Below are 26759 nucleotides of genomic sequence, written 5' to 3'. Positions count from 1 at the left end.
ACCAGAGTGAAGGAAGTAGCTCTAATTCTCCGAGACAAAAGAAAGCTCATGTAGTGAAATCAAACACAAAGGTCATGTTGATTAACTTCTTCAAGAGAGACTGCTTAGTTCATAAAAAATGTTCCCATTATTGGAAAAAAGGGACATCCAGTGTGCAGCAAAAAAAAATACAAATTCAACTAAGCCCAGAACTGCCCTATTTCGACCCATAACATGCACAGAGAATTGAAGAAATTGGGTGTTGGCAGTTGTTTGCCTATTAGGAAACCACTTGTTTCAGAGAAAAATAAAAATATCTGCTTGCAGTAGTGCTGAGAATGTTGTGTTTGGAAAGTGGAACAATGGAAGAAAGTTGTGGTCAGATGAATATCGATACATGTATTACATGCAGATAATCATGATACACAGATATTTTCTTTATATTAGGAACAAACAGCTCTTCTGGCATAATTTATCTTGAGGCATGGGTTAAATTAATCCACGGGTTAAATTAATAGCAGATTCATCTTTTTTGGCAATGATATTTATATTAAAATAACATGATCAATAATCAATAAATGGGATCAATAAGCAAAATGTTAATTATGTGCACTGCTACTTAAATTAGGATAATTTCATTTACACTATATATAAATAAATAATTAATTGTTATAACAAGAGGCTAACCATAATAAATCTGTTTATTGATCAACAGAAACTAGTTACAGATTTTATTATCTATTAAACCTTCCCTGTATGGATGAGGCCAGAAGGGTTAACATGAGCAAGAAACAGTATCATATAACTATAAATGTAAGAAAGTAAATAAATGAAAATTTAGCATGCACTGGTTACACACATTTATCAAAAAAATAAAATAAAATAATAATAAATAAATAAATAAAAATAAATAAATAAATTTATATAGACAAACACGCACATGGTTGTGTGAGTGATAAAAGAACAATAATAGCTTAAAGCATGTTATATTTGCACAATGCACACTGGGAGTTAAGGCGCCTCCGTAGCCAGGTGGGAAGGAGCAGCAGTGCGTAGCACACGCTTCTTGATTAGACCGGGGTTCGAGCCCGTCACCACCAAATACGGAGGATGCGGAAAGGTCAGGGAATGACCACCACATATCCCGGAGCAACATGGCCTTAGTTGCTAATGCTCCTAAAAACCAAATAACAAACAACAACAAACTGGGAGTTAAGACAATAGTTTTGATCATATCTTCTCTTTTTTTTTTGACATCACTGCAAAACAGACATGGATCAATATTGAGCTTTGTGATTGAATAGAGAGAGAGAGGTATAGGGGAAGAACACATAGTCAAGTAAGAAGGGAAAACATGCTAGACATCTTTATCCCAAATAGAAGGAGGATACCAGTATCTTGAGTAAGTACATGAATATCACTAGTGATTTTATCTGTAATATTTTAACTAAAGGAAATCAATTAAGATTCTCATACATTTGGGATCTGGATCTAGTGAAGTGATGTGAACATTTTAGGTTTTAACATCAAGAATCAAAAACAGCAGAATCCCAGTTATCCAGTGTGGATGGGAAATAAACTTTTATGAGAAATAACTTGTATGGATAATCAAAACCTGAATAATAAAAAGTAAAAAAAAAAAAAAAAGAAAAAAAAAAAGATAAATGTGACAAAAATATTTGCCTTCCTGGTAATGGTACTATACAAAATTAAGGCATCATCTGGTCAGCAAGGGTGGTATCTCCTTGCTGTTCCATATAGTTGAGTAGAGACTCAATGACATTTCAGCACCATCATTTTCATGTTTAGTAGTGATAAAGTGAAGTTTTCGTTCAATACAAATTCAGACCCTTTTCTGTTTTAACATTGATGAATACAAATCCCGATCTGTAATCTTCTTTACAAATCTTCTTTACAAATCCCGATCTGTAAAGAAGAAAATGATAGCTGTATTTTTCAAATCGAGTGGAATTGTGGAACGTGTCGTTTTGGACACGCAGAAGACAGTCACAGCTAAGTGATATACTGAACAATGCCTGCCTAAAGTCACTGGATCTATGAAGAACCTGCGGCCAAAGTCAAGAATGGACACCTGGTACCTCCATCACGATAATGCTGCAGCTCACCGTGCCAAAGCCTGCACCAAATATTTGACCACGACAGGACTGAAACTTCTCGAGCACCCTCCCTACAGTCCAGACCTTGCTCCCTGCGACTTTGCACTGTTCCCGCATGTGAAAATGAAGCTAAAAGGGAGGCGGTTTTCCAGTGATGAGGACCTTCTACGGGCTTGGGACAACGAGTGTGCTTTACTCCCTAGTGAAACTTGGCAGAACTGGTTTAAAGATTGGTTTCGGAGGATGGAGAGGTGTATTGAATGTAGCGGAAATTACTTTGAAAAAATTAAATAAACAAAGCTGTACTGCAAAACTTTCCTAGTACCCTTTGTATGTTGCTCAAGGTTTAGGCCTAAATGGTTGTCAAATGAACTAATGAGACTTGTTGTTGTTGTTTGGTTTTTAGGAGCATTAGCAACTAAGGCCATATTGCTCCGGGGATATGCGGTGGTGATTCCCTGACCTTTCTGCATCCTCCGTATTTGGTGGTCACAGGCTCGAACCCCGGTCTAATCAAGAAGTGTGTGCTACGCACTGCTGCCTGCCTACCTGGCTACAGAGGCTACAGGAATGAGACTCGTGCCGAATGAGACTCGTGGCAGAGAAGAAAAATGCATGGTATGCATATAAATTATCAGGCGACAAAGGAGGTTAGGCAGGCAAAGGCAGATTATAAGATATCTTTGGCAAAGGATGCTAAGAAAAACAGCACGGATTTCTTTACTCATATAAACTCTAAAAGGAAGGGAATCTATCAGATTGGTCCACTTGATATCAATGGTTTGATTGTTGATGATCCTGCTCAGATAGCAAACAAACTGATTGAGTATTTTGTCTCTACATTCACACATGAGGAGTTATTAAGGATTGAAAAATGCCAGAAGGTTATCAAATTGTAGAAGGGTGCTTAATGATTTTGTAATAATCTTCTGGCAAATGAAGATGTTTACAGTGGCTGATGCTACGTAAGCTCATACGCTTGCTTTCTTGCATCACATGCCACAATTACTATTATTATTACTATTAGTATCTGAGCTGAAAAGAGAATGGGAAGAACATACAGGAGTGGTAGCAAGTGCAGTAACAGTCAGAAGATGCCTCTTCAAAAATGGACTTGTAGCCCATCGTCCTAAGAAGTAGCTCCTCCTCACACAAAATGAAAAAGGCCCGATTAATTTGGTGTAAGGGGCATGTCAAATGAACCTCCGAGCAGTGGAAGTCAGTTATTTTCTTGGACGACAAGAAATTTAACCTGCATGGCTCTGATGGGAGGCAAACGATTCGCCGTAGATGTGGTGAAGAATACTTTTTTTTTTTTTTGTTAGTTGTTGGCGCATTGGCTTCTGTGGCCATAATGCACCTCCTGAAGTTTTTGTATTTTACTCTGATCCAAGCCCGTGGCGGGATTCGAACCCACGACCTTTAGGTTGCCAGGCAGGCAGGCACTTTACCCACCTGGCTAGCCTGGTCGGCGGTGAAGAATACCATCCAGACTGTATGGTGTCTACAGTGAAGTTTCCTACCAGTCAAATGATATGAGGGTGCATTTCGTATCATGGAGTAGGTCACTGCAGTTTATAAAAGGTTCTATAAATGCCAACGGATACCTGGCTATATTGGAAGGCAAATTGCTGCCAACCATTAGAGACCATTTCAACCTGCCAAGTAACTGCATCTTTAAGGACGACTCTGCTCTTTGTCATTGGGCTAAAAGTGTAAGTAAGCACTTCTATAGTTACTTCAGCTTCATTTATGCATTAGAGCTTTGACAATAATGTGTTTACATTTGTTACAGATGAAAAAATGGTTGGAAGAATGGTCCATTACAACTCATAGCTGGCCAGGAAACAGCCCGGACCTGAATCCTATAGAGAACTGTTGGCATCATGTGGAACCTGCAGTTGCCAAAAAGAAACCAAAGACCCTTTGTGAACTTGAGGAAGCCATAACTGGTGTTTGGAACCACAAACTATCAGTTGATTATCTTCAGAAATTGATCTTGTCAATGCCTCGATAGTGTGCTGCTGTCATCAGGGCCAGAGGAGGTTCAACTAAATATTAGTTTGCACTTGGTGAACTTTTCACTTTGTTTTCCATTTAAAATGATAAACTGAAGCAAACTGAGGACTTCTGATAACATTTCAGCCAAAATTATTATGTTTACCAAAACTGTTGTATAAAGGTTTCAAATGCTCATTTTGGAATATTTTGAGAGTACCTTCAAATATTACTTAGCTTTGCCTTAACTATTAATAAATATCTTTTGTTTATATTTCTATTTGTGATGCTAGTCATTAATGTAACATACCATCGCAAAAAAGGGTTAGAAATGTGAAATTCCTAGGTGATGCACTTTCTTTGAACACCCATGTATTTATCCATATCAATTTTCACAGTTATTTGTCTGCATCTACATTCAGTTTTTAAAACATGCATAATTCTGAAGGACAATCATGAATGATTGAGTGCCTGGTTTCTGTGAATAATCAGTTTCACAAACAATCAACCAACAGTTAGCAAGGGCCCTGTTGTATGAAATAACCACAATACCTACAAATTAAATTATAAGTATATTCAATCTTATAACTCAATTTAAAACTTGCTACCAGATGTACTGCTATATCATCACGGTCTGTCTCCTACCACCATTTTTATAAATGTTCACAATTCATAAAATTCACACTGTGAAGAAATAGCCATACCAGACCTGAGATGAATGCGAGAAAAGTTATTTCTTCAACATTGCTGTACACAATTACAGCTCATTGTTAAGTTCCTGTAATGAAATGCATAATTTAAAACTTCAGTAGCATTCAAGAACTATAAATATTTTAAATCAATCCAAAACTGCATGGATGTATTTCATATTATTTAACAAATCCTGATGGATACTACAATTTAATTACTAACCCATAAATTTAACCTTCCAAATCCTATGAGGCAAAAGCAAGCTTTCTGATGTGAGCAAGCTCATTTTTGATACCATCTGACCAAAAACTGATTTAATACCATCTGGGCCAGCCAAACCACCTTTAGACCTTGATCTCTTTACCTATATTTAAAAAATAATATAAAATGTAATCAAAATAAATCATATTGTATACTTCTATATGGAAATTAATGTAAAGTACAATGGATTATTTATATACTTATGTACAGTTAACAGTAAACATAAAATGGAAGAAACATCTTTGATTAAACATGCATTTTTACCAATTTTTTGGTCAATTTTTCACTTGCCTGGTTTAAAAAAGTTAAAAATAACAGCAGCTAGTCACCAAATAGAAAAGTTAATTGCTAATGGCATTTATTTTTTGAAACTAGCTGCTATTTGACATGACACTGGCATAAGTAATATGCACTTAGAATCTAAATCACAGAGACCACTAGAACAGTTTCTGGCATCTTCAGCCCTTGCTTCTTTATTTAAAACATACAACAGAACATCTCTGAATAATGTTAAACTGAATTTCTCAGTGACCACAAAACATTAAAAAGGCACTTGGATCCAGGATTCATGTACATACCATCAATAAGTTTTTGTTATCCTCTAGACAATTTTCATCACTACCCATTGAAAGTACTGGTATCAGTAGCTGTTATTTACAATTTGGTTTATAACTAAAATGCTTTTAGGGTTTAAGCCTCAAGGTATACAATATGAAATACATCTAAAATGATGGCATTTTCAGTTATTTTGAGTTTCTGGCATACCAATATGATGCTATTGTACAAACTTGTACATTGGTTTATAACTTAATTTGCAACCATAATGTTTTTTCTGGTTTCTAGTACATTTCTCACATCACTGTGTGTTTGAAACTAAAATTAATGATGCATGCTAATCTTATACTAAGTAACATGCATGCACATTGGAAATGTTTGAGACATTTGATTTCAGCAGAATCCATAACTTTAAGCCATCTAAGCATTCAGGCTGCATCTATAACTGGCAACCATTATAACATATACAATCTCAATACAGTGTACAAATATCAAACATATTTTATTTGAATGCAGACAACTATCTATGATACTTTATCTAAATATTATTTGAGGGTTGTTCAATAGAGAATGATCATAATTTTTTTTTCACAACATACCTTTATTAATCATTGATATTTTTCCAAATATAGATGATTTGCACTTACTTTGATGAAATGCACTTACTCCAATGTTTCTGCCATTCTTCAAAAACATGGTGGAAGCCATTTTTTGGCATGCATTTAAGAACTGTTTCCAATGTCTTTACAACTGAATAGATGTGCGGAAATTTGCCTTTAGACAGCGGCTGGTTAATTGCTGGAACAAACTTCCATCTGTCGTTGTGGAAGTTGACAGGTTAAATAAATTTAAGAAGGAACTGGACAAACATTTAGGGGGAATTGTTGTGTAATTTTTTTTTTTGGCTGATGTTACATAAGCTCATACGCTTGCATTCTTGCATCACATGCCGCTATTTCTACTACTAACTTCTGATGACTAGAAATGTTTTCCTTGCAGTTCATTTTTCAGCTTAAAAAAAAAAAAAAAAAAAAAAAAAAAAATTTGCAAGATGCAAGGTCAGGACTGCAGGGCAGATGAGGAACATATCTGACATTAATGCTGGCTAAGTACTTCAGAGCATCAAGACTAATACTCAAGATTTCTAAGAGGTACAAGCTAAAGGTTATAATGATTTATGCACCAACATCGAGCCATGATGATGAAGAGGTTGAAGAAATGTACACCGAAACTGAGTCTTCTAGATGAGCAGAAAACCCACTACACTATTATTATGGGGGGGGCTTCAATGCTAAGGTCGGAAAGTGACAAAACAACACAGAAAGGGGAACTATAGGAAATTTTGGAATTGGTGAAAGAAATGAAAGAAGTAAGACTTGTGGAATTTGCAGAATCTCAAGGATTGTCAGTAATTAACACTTTTTTCAAGAAAAGGGTGAACAGAAAGTGGACATGGAAGAGTCCAAATGGATTAACAACTAATGAAATTGACTTCATCCTCACTAACAGAAGATATATCGTGAAAGATGTTACTGTCCTCAATAAGGTAAATGTTGGAAGTGATCACAGAATGGTAAGATGTACACTTGATATAGATGTAGGAAAGGAAAGGAAAATACTGACTCAAGTAAATAATACAAAGGTCTTTGAGATAACAGAAGAGGAGAAAAACCAGTATGTACTGGAACTTAAGAACAAGTTTGAGCTTCTGCAGACTGCTCAGGACCAAGATATCGACGAGGAATATTACAACTTTCTGAAAGTGATAAAGCTCAAGAAACCTATAGGGAAAAAGAAATCCAATGAAGAAAAAATTCGTCAAGAAACAGTTGATATGATGAACCGAAGGCGAAAAATGAAGAGCAAGATAAACACTGACAAGGAAAAAATTGAGTATACTGAGTTATGCAAAGCCATTAGAAAGAGACTCAGAGAGGACATAAGAAGATTTAATACAAGAAAAGTAGAATAAGCATTAAAGGAAAACAAAGGATTTAAATCAGCAGCCATGAGCAGTAATACAGAAAGACAAATGATACTGAAACTGAAGAATAGCGATGGTGTACTTATAAATAGCAAAGAAGGCATAATTCAAATAGCAGAAGACTACTATAGAGAATTATACAAGGAGCGACGGAATGATGCCAGCAGTGGGGAAGATGGATTGCAAAGTAGAAACACATACGACATACCCGATATTCTTCCTGATGAGGTAGAACATGCATTGAAGAAAATGAAGAGTCAGAAAGCCCCGGGGGAAGATGAAGTTACTGTAGAGTTGTTAAAATTGGAAGGAAGAGACATAACACAAAAACTGGCAAGGCTCTTCACAAAGTGCATTAGAAAAAGTGTGATGCTTAAGCAGTTGAATAATGCAATCACAGTTTTACTGCATAAGACAAAGGAGCTAAATCAGAAATTGGAAATTATAGAGCCATTACTTCACAAGGGTCATTACTAACAGATTAGAAAGAATACTTGATGAGAATCAACCGAAAGAGCAAGTTGGCTTTAGGACAGGATTCTCAACAATAATCACCTTTAAGTAATATCAGAGCTAATGGAGAAAGCAAATGAATATAAAACACCATTATGCCTGGCATTTGTGGATTATGAAAAGGCATTTGACTCCATACAGCATAAGGCAATGTTTTGTTTCGGGTACTGAAAAGACAAGGCAAGGCATAGATACACCATATATTATGATTTTGAAGAAAATATGAGAATGCTACCTCCTTTATTAGACTAGACAAAGACAGTAGGAAACTTAAAATCGAGAAAGGAGTTCAACAAGGAGACACAATACCTCCGAAGCTGTTTACTGCTGCCCTTGAGGAAGCTTTCAGAAGATTAGAGACTGGTCGCAGAATGGAGCCAATGTGAACGGAGAGTACCTAAACCATTTACGATTTGCAGATGACAATGTGGTCGTAAGCCACGATCCCAAAGAATTAGAGGAAAATCTTAATCAGTTATGCCCAGTTAGTAAGGATTTTGGACTAAAGATGAATATGGCTAAAACAAAAGTAATGATGAACAGTATGCCACAGAAAGGGACAATGATTGAAGGAGTAGTAATTGAAAAGATGGAGTCATATACTTATCTGGGCCAAGTTATTAGCTGTAATAATGATAAATGGCTGGAAGCCAAGAGAAGAATAAATTTTGGATGGATAGCATTCAGGAAATATAGTCACATACTGAAGAGCAATATCCCAGTTTGCCTGAAACGTAAAATAATGAACCAATGTATACTCTCCACCATGACTTATGGAAGTGAAACTTGGGCACTCACCAAAAGAATGGAAGAGAAGCTGAGAACTACACAGCGTGTAGTTCTCAGCTTCGAGAAGGGGAATCAGACTGTTAGATAAGAGAAACACATGGATTAGGCAGCAAACTCAAGTAAAGGACATTCTTATCAAAACTAAAGAACTAAAATGGTCTTGGGCAGGACACATAGCTCGAAGACATGATGACAGATGGATTAGGAAAATAACAGAATGGTACCCAAGAGGAGTTGGAAGAAAACCTGGAAGACAACAGTGGAGATGGATAGATGAAATTCATGAGTTTGTGGGTAGTAAATGGATGGCCATTGCACAAAACAGAAGGAACTGGAAAGCTGCTGGAGAGGCCTTCATCCTGCAGTGGATTGAAAATGGCTGAAGATGATGATGAAGTACTTGATGATGGTGTGATGTCTTGCACTGTCATGATGCAGCAACCAACCGTCTGCATGCAGTTACAGTTTTTGCAATGAATGTGATCCCACAAAGTGTACAGTACAGTTCTGCAGTAAGGTCCAATAACAGTTGTATGATGTAGCAAAACATGCTTGTGGACCGTTCCGAGAATGTCAAAAAAAGAGATGACCATAACCTTTCTGCAGAAGCCACAACTTTTGCTTTTTTTCAGTGTTGGCAATGATACAGACTTCCAAACAGAAGTTTGCTTACTCTCTGGGTCAAAATAATAAAACCATATCTCATCTGCTGTTATCACCTTGTGCAGAACCTCACCATCTTCAGTAACTATCTGTTGCAGCTCCTGACAAACCTCCATGAAAACTTGCTGTTAGTCAGGTGTGAGTATTCTTGGAAACCCAGTGTGCACAAACAAATGTCATATGCAATTGGTAATGGAAAATACAGCATATGCGTCCTACTGATATTCTCAACATCTCTGCCAGTTGCCTTATTATTATACGATGATCTCCTTTCATGAATCACAAAAATTCAGTTTTTTTGTGATTAACTGCAAAATTCAATCACACGCTGATTTTTGTGATTGAATCATGTCCATCTTTAAACATTCTAAACTACTTGGAGTTGTGTTATATGGAAGCATAGATTCACCATAAGCCTCTTTTAGCATTTCATACACTTCGGCTGATGTTTTCTTGAAACAGAAACAAAATCTGAGGGAAGCATAGTGTTCCTCCATGTCATGTCCGTTGTTACGTAGGTGAAAGGTGAAACTGAACAAGCATAAACTTCACCAACAGCCAAGGTCACACTGTGCACATGAGCCAACTGTGCAGCTGCTATATGATGCAGCTTGGCTTTGGTCTTAAATTGTTGCAGCTCAGCTAGAAATAGCAAGCAGTACAGTTGCTCTTGAAAAATTACGATCATTCTTTATTGAACAGCCCTTGTATTAACCAGTCCCAATGCTCTACTGGAGTACACTACAGGTGACCCCCGCTTAACGCTGATAATTCGTTCCGGAAAAACAGAGTGCTCAGTGAATCCACGCTAAGCGAAAAATAAGCGCAAATGAAACGATTTCGTTAAATATGCCAAAAAATGCATTTGTGAAAGAGCGTTATAGTGATTTGTGACAGCGTTATAATCAGATACGGGTTATAATATAAGAACAGAGTTATAGCGAATCAGCGTAAAGTGAACCGCATTATAACGAGGGCCTGCTGTATATTATTTTAAGTGAATATGTCAGTGCATTTCTGTAAATAAAATACATAAATTTTTTATGACATACACACAATACTACCAAAAGTATCCAGACACCACTGGAATTTGTAAAACATGAACCATATCCATCACCTATGTCAGGAATAGATATAAAAGCAACTGTGTTCATTTTAAAGTAAGCAGATCAATGAAATACAATAGGTGGACTGAGGAGTGAGTTGAGTGATTTCCAACAGGGAGTCATCACAGGATGCCATGTTAGCAATTAATCTGCCATTGCAGCAAAACTACAGCACCTAAGATCAACAGTGGCTGATGTAATGACCGAACAGAAAAGTCATGGGGCTACTACACTAGGAAATGTTTAGATAGACTGCAGAAAGTAACGGAAAGAGACCAGAGAGTGACCAGAAGAGTGGCATATAGATTCAGTCATTCCTCATTGAATACTGTCAATCAGAAGTTCAAGGAAGACAGAGGAACTGATATTACAAGGATGATATGTAAGGAAGCTGTAGTGAATTCAATTTTATGGAAGAGCTGGAGCATGCACAATGTCAACTTACTTGGTGTGCAATCCATCATAATTGGACCATAGAATACTGGAAAACTGTATTAAGGAGTGAAAAATCACAGTACATGGTGTTTCAATCTTATGGTCATATTTGGGTGTGGCAGATTCCCAGAGAATATTATTTAACAGAGTGTCATCTGAACTGTAAAGTTTGGCAGAAGTGCCACTGCCATCTGGAGTTGTGATCTGAGCTTGGCTGTTGTTCCTGGAATAATGAATACGATCGATACATTGACATCCTGGAGAGTTTGGCCCTTCCTACACTGTGGCAGCAGTATGGGGAGATTCCTTTTCTGTTTTCAGCAATTCACCATTTCATACTGCAGTGATTTGGTTTGAAGAAAGAGGCAATCAAAAACTTCATAAGCTTGCCCAGAGAGCTAACCATAACCTCCTGCAGAATGGACTACCATACCACTTTCCTGTTATGAAAAATTGGTTGTCTACTGATGAGGATACATTGTGTGATTAAGGACAAAGGTGGTTAAATACTATATCAATAAAAGAATCTTTGGAACATGCTGGCGTCTGGTTACATTTGGCACTTTAGTGTATACAAAAGCAGTTCCAATGCTTTACTGGAGTACAATAAATTATTTTAAATGAATATATTATATATCATATTATGTTCTTTACCAGAGTATGTCCTAAGGAGCACATTCACACAGGGATATAAATTTAAGGTAAGAAAATATACCTGAATCCTGTTCAACTCAATAACAGGTCCATGTTGTCTATCCCGGACCATAGTAGCTTGTATTACTTTTCTGAAGGCACTTTCCTATAATTAAAAAAAAAAAAAAAAAGAGAGAGAGAAAATCTTAAGAAAAAAAATGCTTAATATAGTTATGCAACATATGGAATATATATGGTATCTCAAAGATACTATGAGATACAAAGAACATTAAAAATATTGTCTACCTTGGTAATAAAGAAACAACACAGACTATTTTTTTTTTCTCACTAAATATCCTTTTCAGTTTAATACATGTCATACAATTTGAAGAAAAAGAGGAAATAGCTAAAAAATAGAAGCCACTTAAAGCTTCCTTGAGACAATTGATGCTGGTGATGGTTTCAAAATTAGTGCCCATGTAGATATTCATTCAGATTTATAAAGAGGAAATAATCACTGGGACTGTAAGGTGGGTAGTTTAATGCCTGGCATCCACAATCTCTCTGAGAAGCAATTATTTATAGGGCTGGCATACAGGAGCATTGCCATGAAGGAACAGAGAAGAATGGTGATAAAGGAAGAGAAAAGAGGGAAACTGGAGAACAAGGTATTCTGCTTCAATTTCCCTCATCTCTGTTTCTTATCAACTTTTGAGATTAGCAGTAGCGGTATCTCCAGCGATTGTTTCTTACATGGCACAATCTATCAAAAGAATTCCTCCCATATCTCAAAAACTGGTGGCCATGATTTCCCAGCAGAAAGTTGAGTCCTGAATTTTTTGGTCAGAAGTGACAAATGGTGTTCCACTGCATGGACCCCCCATTTTGTTTATGGATCCCAGTGAATCCACATTTCATTACCAGTTCTTGAAAGAAACCCCTTGTGGATCTGCATCATGCATGTATAAATTTTTCTCACAAATATAAGCTATGCACTGTTTCTGACGTGGTGTGAACATTCTTGACACCCAGTGAGAATTAACATTTGAAATGGCCAAGTGTTTGTGGAGGATGTGTGGAGGATGCTCTTCAGAAATATTACATTCTCTGGCATTCATAAAGGCTTTTATATGTCTATTTCACATACCAGGCTTCCAATTTTCTGGTGCATTTCTGAAGTTGTCACTTCTGTTTCCAAGCAGGAGTGATCATCTATGGATTCTAGACTTTCATTTAAACTGCACAGACCAAAACTTTATCTGGTATCCTGAAATGGCAGCATCATCATATACAGCCATTCTGAAGAATAACCACTAACTGCAAATTCTCCTGGCATGTAGCCATCCTTATCCATCTAAGGATCTTACTTGTGAACCCAATACATTAACTTATAAAGCAATCTGTTGTGCAGGTCTGAGTTGGATGCTGTTAAGGGTAAGGGGAAATAGATTTTTAAAGGTGACAATGGCCTTAGACAGTTTTTAAATTCTTTTCAGTGAGACCAACTGCAAATTCTAAGTGGGAAGCATTCAGTGAAGTAAACATTGAACTACTAAACTTTTTATACCAATTAAGACATACTGTTCCAAGTTTAGACCTAAATGGAGGTCAGGTGAACTGATGAGACTATAGTTGCAGACAAAAAAATGTATGGTATGATTATAAATTATTATAAAGCAATAAGCCTACATTAAGTACAAAATAATCTGCAACCAAGTTGCTAAGGAGGATCATGCAAACTAAGGTAGATTACGAGAAGTCTTTGGCTAAAAATGCAAAGAATATTCTTTTCTTATCTTAACACTAGAAGGCAAGTGATGAGCCACACTGGCTCACTATATATGAATGGCATAACTATTGATGATCCTCTTGAGGTTGTGGAAAAATTGAATAAATAGTTGGCATCTACATTCACACATGAAGAAGTCTTTAGGAATGGGAATACCAGACCAAGTTATAAAATACCTTTGATTTCCTAGTCATGTGTGAACTAACTGGTAGCTAAATGACATGGAGATAACTGAGAGTAAAATGGAAGGAAAATTGTTGTAGCTAAAAAGAAATCAGGCACTTGATGCTAACAGAATGTAGCATCAAGTGCCTGATACTCATATTGAAATAAACAGCAAGGAGGTAAGCAAAGCTTTGGCCATAATTATAAGAGCATCCTTAAACTCAGGGAAGGTCCTATAAATTGGAGATGTCTCTCATATTCACAAAGGGAATCAAAGGGCAAAGTGAGTAATTACAAATCCAAACACCCAAGTTCTGTTCCAGAAAAAATAATGGAGTCAGTGGTTGACAGAATCCAGTTGAGTACATGGAAATAACAGCATGGATTTTTAAAGAGGAAATCTGGCCTGCCCAATCTGACTAAGTACTATGATGCAGAAATAATGGAAGCAGATGCAAAAATAACTTTGACATCATATACTTAGATTTTAGTAAAGCTTTTAAGACTGTCCACATAAAAGGCTGTTGTGTAAACTGAAGCATTGTGCATTATAAGAAAACTGCTATGAATAAAGGGATGGTTACAAATGGGCACTGTTCTTCTTGGATTAATGTTATTAGTGGAGTCCCTCAGAGTTAAATGCTGTCCCTCTTACTGTTTTCAATGTTTATTAATGATAAAGGCCTATCAGCTTATTATCTATGTTTTCAGGTAATACAAGGATTGTCAGGGTGATTAATGACAGGAATCAAGGTATACCACTACTGCTAGACCTATAAAAATTAGATATATGGATTAAGAAGCAGAAAATTTAAGTTTTACATTGATAAATGCAAGGTACTAAAAGGTAGATCCCAGAATAACATATCATGCTGGATAATGCTTCAGACACTCTCAATGTGGGGGAGAATGAAAGGGACCTATGGGTAATTTTACAGTCCAACATAAAGTTCTCTGACAATGCATACATCATCCAGACCTGTATGCAATACAGGTCTGGATACCTTATTTTAAGAAGGATGCAGAGCTGCTGGAATAGATGCAGAGAACAACATTCTGCTGACGAGGCTACTAGTGACGGTCGTGTTCAAAGCCGCTAAGTGGATTTTTCTTATTTATTGATTTGAAATTATTGTTTTTCTAAAACTTTTGATTTAAATTTAGTAGTATAACATTATTTTGTGATTTTTTGATTAATTTGGTGTATTTATTCTTTACTCGGCCTTGTAAAAGTATCGGTAAGGGTTTCCACGTGTTCGTAACTACCGTTACCGTTAGTAACTTTCCCGCCATTGTGATACCGTACTAGATAGCGTTAGTTGAACTTCGTTAGCAGTTAAATTGTACGTTTAAATAAATACATATAACGACTTAGATTACAAACGTAATATAATTAATAACATAACATAATTAATTAATAGAATCATGACTCAGACCAGAGCAGCAAAGCAAAAGGCTCAAGCTAATGGAAGTGCTGTGGCTCAGAGCAGAACTGAGGGGGGCAGTTGTCCTCTGACTCACAGCCTTATAAAATGCACTGTTTGCTTGATGTTTGCAGAGCAATCGGGTACGGGACATGATACTGCCAAGGGGGATGTCTTTGTGTGTGCGCGATGCAAGGAGTGTATCGATATCAGGCAACAACTCGGCGTACTTGTGGGCCTATATGAGAGCTTGAAGGACAGGGTGAATGCCCTCGAAGAAACTAAATTGAGGGGCCCATCAAGCTCTCAGCTGCCCACATCAACGCCAGAGCTTGCACTTGGGCATCGCGTGACACAGAGACAACCCCTAAGGCAGAATGCGCTGGTCCCGAAGGAACTAGTAGTTGTTGGTGACTCTATTGTCAGGGAAACGGGGAACATGCTTTGTAAAAAAGATAGGTGGAACAGGACCAGGGTATGTCTGCCAGGGGCAAAGGTTGATGACGTTGTAGAGCGAATATCATCTCTTAAGGGCACAAAAGGTGATATAGTTGTACACGTTGGCACTAATAATATTAAGAGTAGGAGACCGGCAGAATTACTTAACAAGTACAGGTCACTGTTGAACAAAAGCCGAGAATTAGGGTTGAATTTGAAAGTGTCTGCAATTCTGCCCAGACACGATAGGAGGGAGTATATGATGAGAGCCTTGTCGATCAATTCGGCCCTGGAAAGATTGTGCAAGGCTCAAGGGGTAGAATTTTTTTCAGCCTGGACTGTACTTGTTAACAGGAGAGATTGCTTCTACAGGGATGGGATACACTTAAATAGAAAGGGTGCAAGAATATTTGCTGATGCTATCGAGGCAGTGTTAGGTGGGTCGGAAAACTGCTAGCTTGGGGGGAGACAAAGACCAATAGATTGACAGTAGCCACTGGCAGAGGTGAAAGAGATTCTTGCACTGCTTCTATTAGAATGAGCAGAAGCCTGAAAAACAAGATGCATGGTATTTCAGAGACTGCTGGGAGCCATTGTGGTACAAGTAAACACATGGGTTGTGTTAGGGTAGCTAAGAATAGAAACAGGTGCAGGTATACTTGCGTGTACACCAATGCTAGGAGTTTAGTAAATAAATTTGATGAATTTGAGGTATTGCTCAAAACATCGAAGGCAGATATTGTTGGGATATCAGAGACGTGGTGTCACACAGATATAAGGGATGCAGAACTGCAATTTGGGGAGTACAACGTCTACAGAAAGGATAGACAGGATAAGAAGGGAGGAGGGGTTATGTTATTAGTTAAGAAACACATAAAAACCAAGGAAGTGAAGCCAGTCGACATCGCTGGACAGTGCAGTGTGGAGTCAGTTTGGTGTGACATAAACATTGGGAGATCAAAATTGAGAGTAGGAGTGTGCTATAGGCCTAATGACTCTGATGAGTATAATAAGGAACTGTACAGGGAAATAGAGTGGGCCAGTAAATCAGAGTGTCTTATAATGGGAGATTTTAATTTCCCAGATATTGACTGGAATTTGGGGGCTGGTTACTCACACACTAGCAGGACTTTTGTGGATTTATTGGATGATTGTTTTCTACATCAGCATGTTCGGGAGGCAACTAGAGGGAGTAATACTCTTGATTTGATTATCAGCAGTGATTCTTCATGCATTAAGAATCTGCAGATAAATGAACCACTAGGTGGCAGTGATCACAGTGTGCTGAAGTGGGATTTACTCAAAGAGGTAACTACCATTAGGGGTAAAGGGAAGGGTTATTGCTTCCGTAAAGGCGACTACGATGGACTGAGACAGTATTTAAATTCTATACAGTGGGACCAACTGATGATGTTACCAACAGCAAATTCAAAATGGGAAGCATTCAAAGAACTTATCTTGGAAGCTACTAGGCTTTACATACCAACTAAGAAATATTGTTCAAGGTTTAGGCCAAAATGGATGTCAGATGAACTAATGAGGCATATGGCAGAGAAGAAAAATGCATGGGATACATACAAATTAACACATGACACAGAAGCCTATGATAGATACAAGTTGAAATGCAACCAAGTTACAAAGGAGGTTAGGCAGGCAAAGGCAGATTACGAGAAATCCTTGGCAAGGTTTTGTTTGTTTGTTTGTTATTTGGTTTTTAGGAGCATTAGCAACTAAGGCCATATTGCTCCGGGATATGCGGTGGTCATTCCCTGACCTTTCCGCATTCTCCGTATTTGGTGGTGACGGGCTCGAACCCCGGTCTAATCAAGAAGCGTGTGCTATACACTGCTGCTCCTTCCCACCTGGCTACGGAGGCGCTCCTCCTTGGCAAGGGATGCAAAGAAAAACAGCAAAGAGTTCTTTACTTATGTAAACTCTAGAAGGAAGGGGATGAATCAGATTGGTCCACTTGATATTGATGGGTCAAGTGTTGATGATCCTGCTCAGGTAGCTAACAAACTAAATGAATATTTTGCATCGACATTCACACATGAGGAGTTATTCAGCGAGGGGAATGCCAGAGGTGTATTCAACTCTAGCAGTAAGCTACAGAATCTTGAAATAACTGGGAGTAAAGTGGAGGAGAAACTGTTGAAGATAAACACAAGAAAGGCACCTGGGGTGGATGGGATCTATCCAGTTATATTAAAGGAGGCAGTAAAGAAAGTAAGCAAACCTTTAGCCATAATTATGAGAGCTTCCTTGGACTCAGGGGAGGTACCCATAGACTGGAAATGTGCAAATGTGACCCCAATTCACAAAGGAGGATCAAAGGCTGACACAAGTAATTATAGACCTGTGAGCTTAACTTCTGTTCCAGGAAAATTAATGGAGGCACTGGTTAAAGAAGCACTGCAGGATCATTTAGACAAGACTTCAGTTATAGCTCAGACACAGCATGGTTTTGTTAAGGGGAAGTCTTGCCTGACCAACTTGATTGGATACTATGATGCAGTCACAAAAGAACTGGATGCAGGGAATAACTTTGATATTATATACTTGGATCTTAGAAAGGCTTTTTGATACTGTTGCACATGGAAGACTGCTACACAAATTGGAGCAGTGTGACATTGGAGGCAAATTGCTGCTATGGATAAAGGGGTGGTTGAGGGGGAGAAGACAGAGAGTGGTAATCAATGGACACTGCTCATCGTGGACTGATGTTATTAGTGGAGTCCCTCAGGGCTCAGTGTTGGGTCCATTATTGTTTTCTGTATTTATAAATGATATTGATGATGGTATATCGGGCTTAATGTCCAAGTTTGCAGACGATTCAAAGGTTGGCAGGGTTGTCAAGGACACTACTGACACTATGCTGCTGCAACAGGATCTGGAAAGGTTGAGCAGATGGGCTGAGAGGTGGCAAATGAAGTTTAACATTGATAAATGTAAAGTACTACACATGGGAAACAGAAACCCCAGAGCAACGTATCAACTCTGTGGTACTACACTGACAGTGGTAGAGAATGAAAGGGACTTGGGGGTGGTTGTGCAGGCAGATATGAAGTTCTCTGAGCAGTGCAGACGGGCTGCAAGAGTAGCTCATGGAGTATTGTCAATGATATACAGGAATTTTTCCAGCAGGGATAAGGAGGTGATTATTCCATTGTATAAGGCGATGGTCAGGCCACACCTAGAGTACTGTATACAGGTCTGGAGACCTCATTTCAAGAAGGATGTAGAGCTGCTGGAACGAGTACAGAGAAGGGCAACAAGATTAGTGAATGGAACAAAGGGGTGCTCTTACGAAGAAAGGCTTAAGTTTTGCAAATTACAGTGTCTGGAGACTAGGCACCAGCGAGGTGATCTGATAGAGGTGTATAAAGCCTTGAATGGTTTAAGCATGCTCAATGCTGATGGGATTCTTCCTCTAGCTCAGAAAAATCACCTGAGAGGGCATAAATTCAAATTGAGGAAAGACAGATGTAGGATAGACGTGCGGAAATTTGCCTTTAGCCAGCGGGTGGTTGGTTGGTGGAACAGACTTCCATCCCTTGTGGTGGAGGTTGATAGCCTAAATAAGTTTAAGGCTCAGCTGGACAGGTATTTTGAACGAACAGAGGGGTGAAGTGGAAGTGGTTTTTTTGGCTGATGCTGCATAAGCGTGCTTTCTTGCATCAAATGCCTCTACTAATGCTAATGCTAATTAGTCAAGAACACAGACACTCTTACAATGAAAGATTTCAGTTCTGCAAGTTTCAGAGCTTGGAAACTAGGCACCTGAAGGAGACTTCATTGAAGTGACTGAGTAAACAAAATGTTGATGGCTCCTTACTCTTTTTTGGACAATGCCCATAAGAAGACATAAACATAAACTGAAAAAAGAGCTGCAAGATAGATGTGTGGAAATTTACTATTAGCCAGATAATAACTGATTGTTGGAACAAATTTCAATCTGGTGTGTGCTGTGGAAGTGGGTAGTTATGATTAAAGGCTAAGATTATTATAGAAAAATGAACAGATGTGGTTTTTTTTTTTTTTTTGGCTGCAGTTGTATAATCTTGCTTCACATTATACTACTTATACTAATAATATTCTGATGAATGTCTTGGATGCTATCCATGATGTTATAGCTTGGGACAGTATTGTTATCAAGTATAATATAATAATAATAATAATAATAATAATAATAATAATAAGTATAATAATTAACTGCTTCAGAAAGAGTGGAGAGAATATTATTGAAAAACAGTGTCCACCAAACAGATAACACCAAGAAAAATGTTTTGTTATCAGTGATGAAAAAGAAAGTGAAGAAGCACATATGATGCCTTCTAAAAAAACAGGTGCCCAAAATTAATTAAAATAATAAAACAAATGTATTGGCCTGCAGTAATGTTGATAATGAAACAACTATTGCAATTGATAATATCTGTGTGACAGTTAAGAATGCATATAAGACAAAAACTGTGTTAATGAAATTGGATTTTCTTTAAATTAGTTTTAAAGAGTTTATTGGTCTGTACATTCCCTTTAATATTAAGTCTGTAATTCTTCTTTTACTAGCTTGTGATACTAATTACATATAGTATATTTTCGTTTTAATTACTGTTTCTTTTCTCTTAGTTTATCTTATAAATAAAAGAAAATCTAAAAAAAAAAAAAGTCTATTATTCTTATTACTGCCAGACAAGACTTTTGGTATAACTGTTTTTATTTTTTTATTTTATTTGTTATTTATTTAATTTTATTATTTCTTAAATATGAAAATTTAGTCCTTGAACTTTGTATTTACGAGATTCTGAGATACTATACTATATATTGCGAGATACTATATTAATTCAACTGCAGAATATAAGATATTTCTACAGTGGAACTATGGTCACACTTAAAGTCAACTTAAGAGGTAATAACAATCAGCAGACAATGATGACCTTTATGTAATTTACGAGGGTGGTTCATTAAAGAATCGCCCTGACCTACCTGCAGAGGTGCTAGTCTGTTGATTCTTGGCACATGTTTTAGTCCTTCTCTACATAGCCACTGTGCAGATTTACACATTTTCCCCATCGATGGATGAGGCTACAGATATTGTTTTTATAGAAGTGGTGAGGTTGGTCTTTGAACCATGACTCTGTTGCAGAAATGAGTGTTTCGTCGTGAGGGAAGTGGGTCCCCCAAAGAAATGATTTGAGGGAAAGAAACCAAGTCCAATGGTGCAAGATCGGGTGAGTAGGCTGGATGGGGCAGTATTTTATACCCACAAGTGGCTGCTTGTGTTGTTGCAATTTCAGAAGTGTGAACTAGGGCATGTCTTGAAGCATTCTCACACCTTTGGACAGCATCTATGCCTACATGTTTTGATTTTCTTCCGTAATTTTGTGAATAAGTTGGCATAACAGGCACCTGTAATTGTTCTACCTTTCGGCAGGTAATCAGTCATTATGCCTTTCTCATCCCAAAACACTTTCAGCAAGACCTTTCCTGCTGATGCTTGGACCCTTGCCTTCTTCTTGGGGGTGGGAAACCATGATGTCGCCATTCCATGGGCTGCTTTTTACTTTCAAGGTCGAAATGGTGTATCCAACTTTCATCCTGAGTGATTAGACGAGAGAAAAAGCCTTCCTCATTTTTTTGGCAGAGGGCTAACAACTCTTGTGATTTCTGTTGTCGATCAGCCTTCTAGAAACCAGTCAATAATTGGGGAATCCATCTTGCACTCAATTTCCGTAAACGGAGTTGGTCATGAAGGACTGTTTCAACGGAGCCCACACTAATCTTTACCTCTTGGGAAAATTCACACACAGATATCCGGCGATCTTCCATGATTAACGACTCCACTTTTCTGATCGTGTTGTCATCAATGGCTGAATGGGGACAATCTGGAATGGGCTCAGATTCTACCGATGTTGACCCCACCTAAACTGTCTATGCCAGGCTTCACAATGCCATAGGATGGGGCTTCGTCCTTATATACAGCAGTCATCTCCTCGTGGATTTCTTTAGGAGATTTCCCCTTCAAGTACAGATACCGGATTACAGCTCTGGCTTCAACTTTGTCCATGATGCCACTTCGTTACACATTCAGCTCTGTAAGAGAAAAAAAAATTAAGACACAGGGCTGAAATTTTACACCTTTAGTACAGAGATATGTATGATGCTACACACAAAATATCATGACTCTGCGATATGCGGAAGTAGGTGAGGGCGATTCTTTATTGAACCACCCTTGTATTTAAACTCCATTATAATTTAAGCAGAGAAAGCTAAGGCATGCCATCTGCACCATTCTGAAATCAAAAGAAATATCTGGTTTCCAATATAGCATTTTAAAATGAGTTAACAGATTTGCCTTATTAATACATATACTGTATATACATAATTTTGTGGCAAATAATTCAGATTATACAATATTATCATACTGTACCAACATGATAAAACTATGGTATTTGTAAATCAACATATGAATGTACATAATCATGTAAACATATGAGAAAATGTAGAATGGAAGGTTTTCTCCCTAGGCATCAACTTAGGACTGCTCCATCTCTGATTTCAAATTTAAATAGACAAAACTTATTTGTTTCCCATATTTCTAAACTCAGTGAGCTCAAGTTCTAGAGTAAAAAAAAGGGAACTATTAAGGAATTAGTATGTGATGGGGAAAAAAAAAAAAGTAAACTATGCTGTCCCACCTCCTAGTAGTTTTTTATCCTGTTTTTTTCTAAAGATTCATTTATAAAATAACATGGGTTTGTTTTTGGTAATAAAGATATTATTATTACTATAAATCCATACAATCATCTGAAGGTCTACAATCAAAACATTTCAATTTCTAATTATATATTCACATCATTAAATGGTCAAAGTAATTTCATAATATAGTAACTAACTGAATGATAGCAAAAACATAACTGTGCAAGTAGGAAATAGCCTAAGGCTGCACACAATACATTTTAAATAAATAGCAAAATACTTCTCAACTGGTGCAGTGCTTTTTATTTAAGGTGTCAGTTGGAAAACCAAGGCCACTCATGGTGATACTCCACAATAAGAGATTGATATGAACTTAGTAACATACAGTTTGCTCAGTACTATGAGGCTATGCACTACTTGTACAATTATGTTTTATAGCTTTTGCAGCATCAGGCCTTTGCCTTAAACTCACTGAGTTGAATTGGTAATTTATATTAATTTGTGTCACCTTCAAACCGCTTCCTCTTTTTTACTTACACTTACCTTTCCAGATGAAACAAGAAGCCCTCTAAGCTTATCTAAACCAGAAAACATTGCTCCTTGAACAGATGATTCAGAATCTCGAGTTTGGGCTGTAGTAAGAATCAAATCTACCATAGATATAGAAGGACAAAAAACTTCAGAGAAGTGGTAGAGTAAAGCATATCTGTTACGCAACACAGGTATCGGTATCTCTTTTAGGTGATCATATTCCAATGGTATTGAAGTTGGTAAACGGCCAGTTGTACTGGGTTTGCATGTTGACCAAGCTATAGTATGAGCAGAACCACAAGCCACTCGATTTATTTTTTTTCCTATAAATTAGAAAAGTATCAGTAAGTTTTTTTTTATAAAATTTCAATTTTAAATTAGCATGTTGAGTTGTTTATATTCGAGTAAACACAACTGTGGCCATGATGCTTTTGTTTGTTGTGTCAGCAATTGGCAGTATTTTAAAAGTTGGTTGACTATTTGTGCAGAGAAAGGCTGGTGTTTTCCACTATACTACTAAGATTTTAATCATATATCTTTGCATACAACAGGTATAAGCAGTTATCAATTGAACAACGGAGAATCTATGCAGTAAATGAAATTATGAATTTCAACAGGTAGATCATTGTGCTATAGAAGAGTCAAGCAAGTTAATCTTAAATGCATATCCCCACTGACCATATATAAAAAACTGGAGAAAGTGCCTATTTGTACAGTAAAATCTTGAACAATTTCTAGGCTGCATCTGATAATTTGCTTCTGAGTCTTGATAAGGCTGTTTCTTTTTTGTGTATATGCATATGGTAAATAAACTCTTGGTTATCCATGCATGATATTTGAATTTGTTGTTCTTTTAATTTTCAGGAATTTATGAATTTAACAAAGGTTACGAAACAGCACATCATCTAGAAAATGAACTAAACTTTCATTTTACTCTTGCACTTTTCAGTATGTGTGTGTCTGACAGTTCATTTTTACGTTTTACAGTTTGAATGATTTCTTGATATATACATATATATTTAGATAAAAATAAAAGTAAATGAAAGATGCCAGTAGCATCGAAAACCAATAGAGTGAAAAATAAACCAATGCATAAAATAAAATAAAAATGTGGGGGGGGGACAAGAAGAAGGGTATTGTCTGCTGCTCCTAAGATAATTTAGAAAAGCCAATTAATAAAATTCCAATTAATTTATATTTAGAAGTGCCCCAGATAGCATCAGGTCCAAATTACATGAAACATCACTAAGAACAGAGATGAAAACCAACTACAACAAGTGACCAACAAAATTAAAATAAATAAATAAAATAGACTGACTATTATGTCCCATCTTGTCGGAGGACCACCAGGCCAATAATGGTCAGGGAATCACTGCATTTCGAACATTAGACAAATCCATGCATTGCCAAGTTGATGCAGTGATCAACCTGTATCAACTATTGGAAACTTAATTTTTATTAATAGCAATAACTGAACAAATGTTTTACAAACTGTGATACATACATGTCAGATAATGTTAAATTTAATTTACTTCCTTTCATTGCTGCTAAGCACAATCAAACAAGAACATTTTCTCTGAATCTTCTGAACTTTCTTCTGAAACATGGATTTTGTGCATCTTCTGCTCTCTTTAAAAAATCAGCAATCTGGGTTTGTTTGCATTTGCTTGATAGATGTTTGTAAGTTTCATGATATGGAGCTAAGCATTTTTGAAGCTCCCTTTTGAACTTTGTGCTCCTTTCAGTCAAAGGATCTGCATTCAAAAAATAAGATTCTAACTGCTCGGCTGAGTTTATGCCTTCCTGTATGCTTTTCAGTATAAAATTTGGAACTTCAGGATTTATTTGCACTCTCATCCTCAGAATTGATTTGGTTTACCTCCGATGCCAAGTGGTCAGAGCGGGAGTGTGGTAGCATACGCTCCTTGAGTAGACCGGGGTTCAAGCCCCTGAGTGCTAAATACGGTCGATCTGTCAACCCGCACTGCCAGCATGGCAGATTATGGTCCATTTCCCTCAACATGAATTGTTGAGGAGGCTTCCATCCTGCAGTGGGTTGATAATGGCTGCAGTTTACTTACTTTACTTTTTTACCTCCGATGCCATTGCCATCTAATCCACTTCGCCAGCCTCTTTTTCTACCAGTAATTCTTCGATGTCTTCAGTAGTTATATCATCAAAACCTTTCCCTGCTACCGACTTAGCAAGTTCTACTATTGCACCGATTCCATTTTCTACTAGTTCAACCATATTTCCTGAATGAACTGACTCTGGCCCTACATTTTTCCAACACGCATTTAATGTTGAGAGTTTTACTTTTTTGAGCAATAAAGCTATGATTCCAATACAGTCCACAATTTGAAAATGTTTCCGTCACTTCAATAGATTTGGAATCAATCATTTGGATGGTCTGGCATGTTATCCAATAGTAATAAAACTTTGAAATCTAGATTTTTCCACTTTAAATAGCTTTCCACAGCTGGCACAAAACAGTTTAGAAATCATTCTTTAAAATAAATCGGCAGTTACTCAAGCTTTTTTATTTGCTTTCCAATATACCGGTAATGCATTTTTATTTACACTTTTCATTGCATGAGGATTAGAGGATCTATAAACTAGCATAGGTTTTATCATGTAATCTCCTGATGCATTACAGCACATAAGTAACGTTACACCATCTTCTGATGCCTTAAAACCTGGTGCAGTGTTTTCTCTCTTTTTGAAATAGACATTCTGTTGGGCATTTTTTTCCAACCAAAGACCTGTCTCATTGGTAATGAAAGCTTAATCTGGTGTCCATGCTTTTCAATAATTTTTTGAAATTCTTCTGCATATTTCTTGGCGGCTTCATTATCAGCTGATACACTTGAATTCTTATGTTATGTAACGAGAAGAGGTTTGTAAATCGATCAAACCAACCTTTAATGACAACGAACTCCAGGTTAACAGAAAATTTGCCATTTTCTTTTAAATGGTTATAAATTTTTAATGCCTTTTGTTTAATTACATTGCCGTCTAATGGGATCTGTTTTTTACTGCCATCGTCAATCCAAATACTGAGTGCTTCTTCCATTTACTTAATTATTAGCACTCGGGGACAAGCTGTCATATTTGCAGAATGAAAGATTCTGCAGCAACAGCAGTTATAATTTATTGTTAAATTTTCTTTATGGTCTGGGTTGTTGCTTCATTTAAATTTTAACTTTTTGTAACATGTGATACCTTCCCCCCTTTTTAAGATGATTCAAAATTTGTATCTTTGATTCTAGAGAAATAAAGTTTCTTTTGAGTGGAGCTTTTTTACTTTCCTTAGCCATAATTTAGGGCTGGAATTTAATTCACAACAAAGAAATCATTTCAATATGGCTCTTAAGAACAAAGTTTAGTAATACATACCCAGAAAAATTTATAAAGTATCAAATAAAAACCAAAATTTTTGTTCCTTACAAAAACCTTAAAAGTCATGAACTGCATGCTTCAATAGCACAGAACCTAACATGGGGATTTCCCAACAAAATAAAATATGGAGACTTCCCAATATTTTTATTTATTTTTTTATTTTTTGCATAATGACTAGCGAGTCTACAGTGGGGGATTCATAAAAAAAAAAAAAAAGAAAGAAAGAAAAGAAAACGTGGAAAAATTAGATCCAACTTAATAGCAGGATTTCCTCTGCACAAAAGCTCAAAAATACCGTGTTATGTGAGGTTTTCTGCAATTCTCTACCCGTATTAGAGCGAAACAGTGTTATATAATTACCATGTTTTTTGCGAGGATTGGCGTAATTTATCAATCATGTTAGAGTAAAGGGTTGCCTGTAATTGACCAATACATGCAAGGGACATTAAATGAAGGACTCTGGAAAAGGGATGATTGTCAGATACCAGATGAAGGTATCTGACAAACTGCAAATCTTGTAGGCTGTTCATGGAGTGCTGTAGTTAAGGTGCTCCAAGTACGAATGGATGGTGAACACAGCAGCAGTAGCTGCTG

General features: G+C 37.0%; 1 protein-coding gene across 1 annotated transcript in view; it reads right to left on the bottom strand.

Annotated features, from left to right (window-relative positions):
- The window catches only part of HERC2 (E3 ubiquitin-protein ligase HERC2), a 971627-nt gene that overhangs the window by 91754 nt on the left and 853114 nt on the right, over positions 1-26759 (bottom strand). Inside the window, exons 74-76 of the mRNA XM_090372402.1 lie at positions 22779-23089; positions 11806-11889; positions 5007-5148 (exon numbers count right to left, since the gene is read on the bottom strand). Coding sequence (XP_090228528.1) covers positions 5007-5148; positions 11806-11889; positions 22779-23089 — 537 coding nt within the window. The remainder of the gene's footprint in view (positions 1-5006; positions 5149-11805; positions 11890-22778; positions 23090-26759) is intronic.

This window comes from Mastigoproctus giganteus, chromosome 1, assembly GCF_048544385.1.
Source record: "Mastigoproctus giganteus isolate SK-2022 chromosome 1, ASM4854438v1, whole genome shotgun sequence".
NCBI lineage: Eukaryota > Metazoa > Arthropoda > Arachnida > Uropygi > Thelyphonidae > Mastigoproctus > Mastigoproctus giganteus.
The sequence above is the reverse complement of the archived record's forward strand: the minus strand, read 5'-3'. Positions and strand labels throughout refer to the sequence as shown.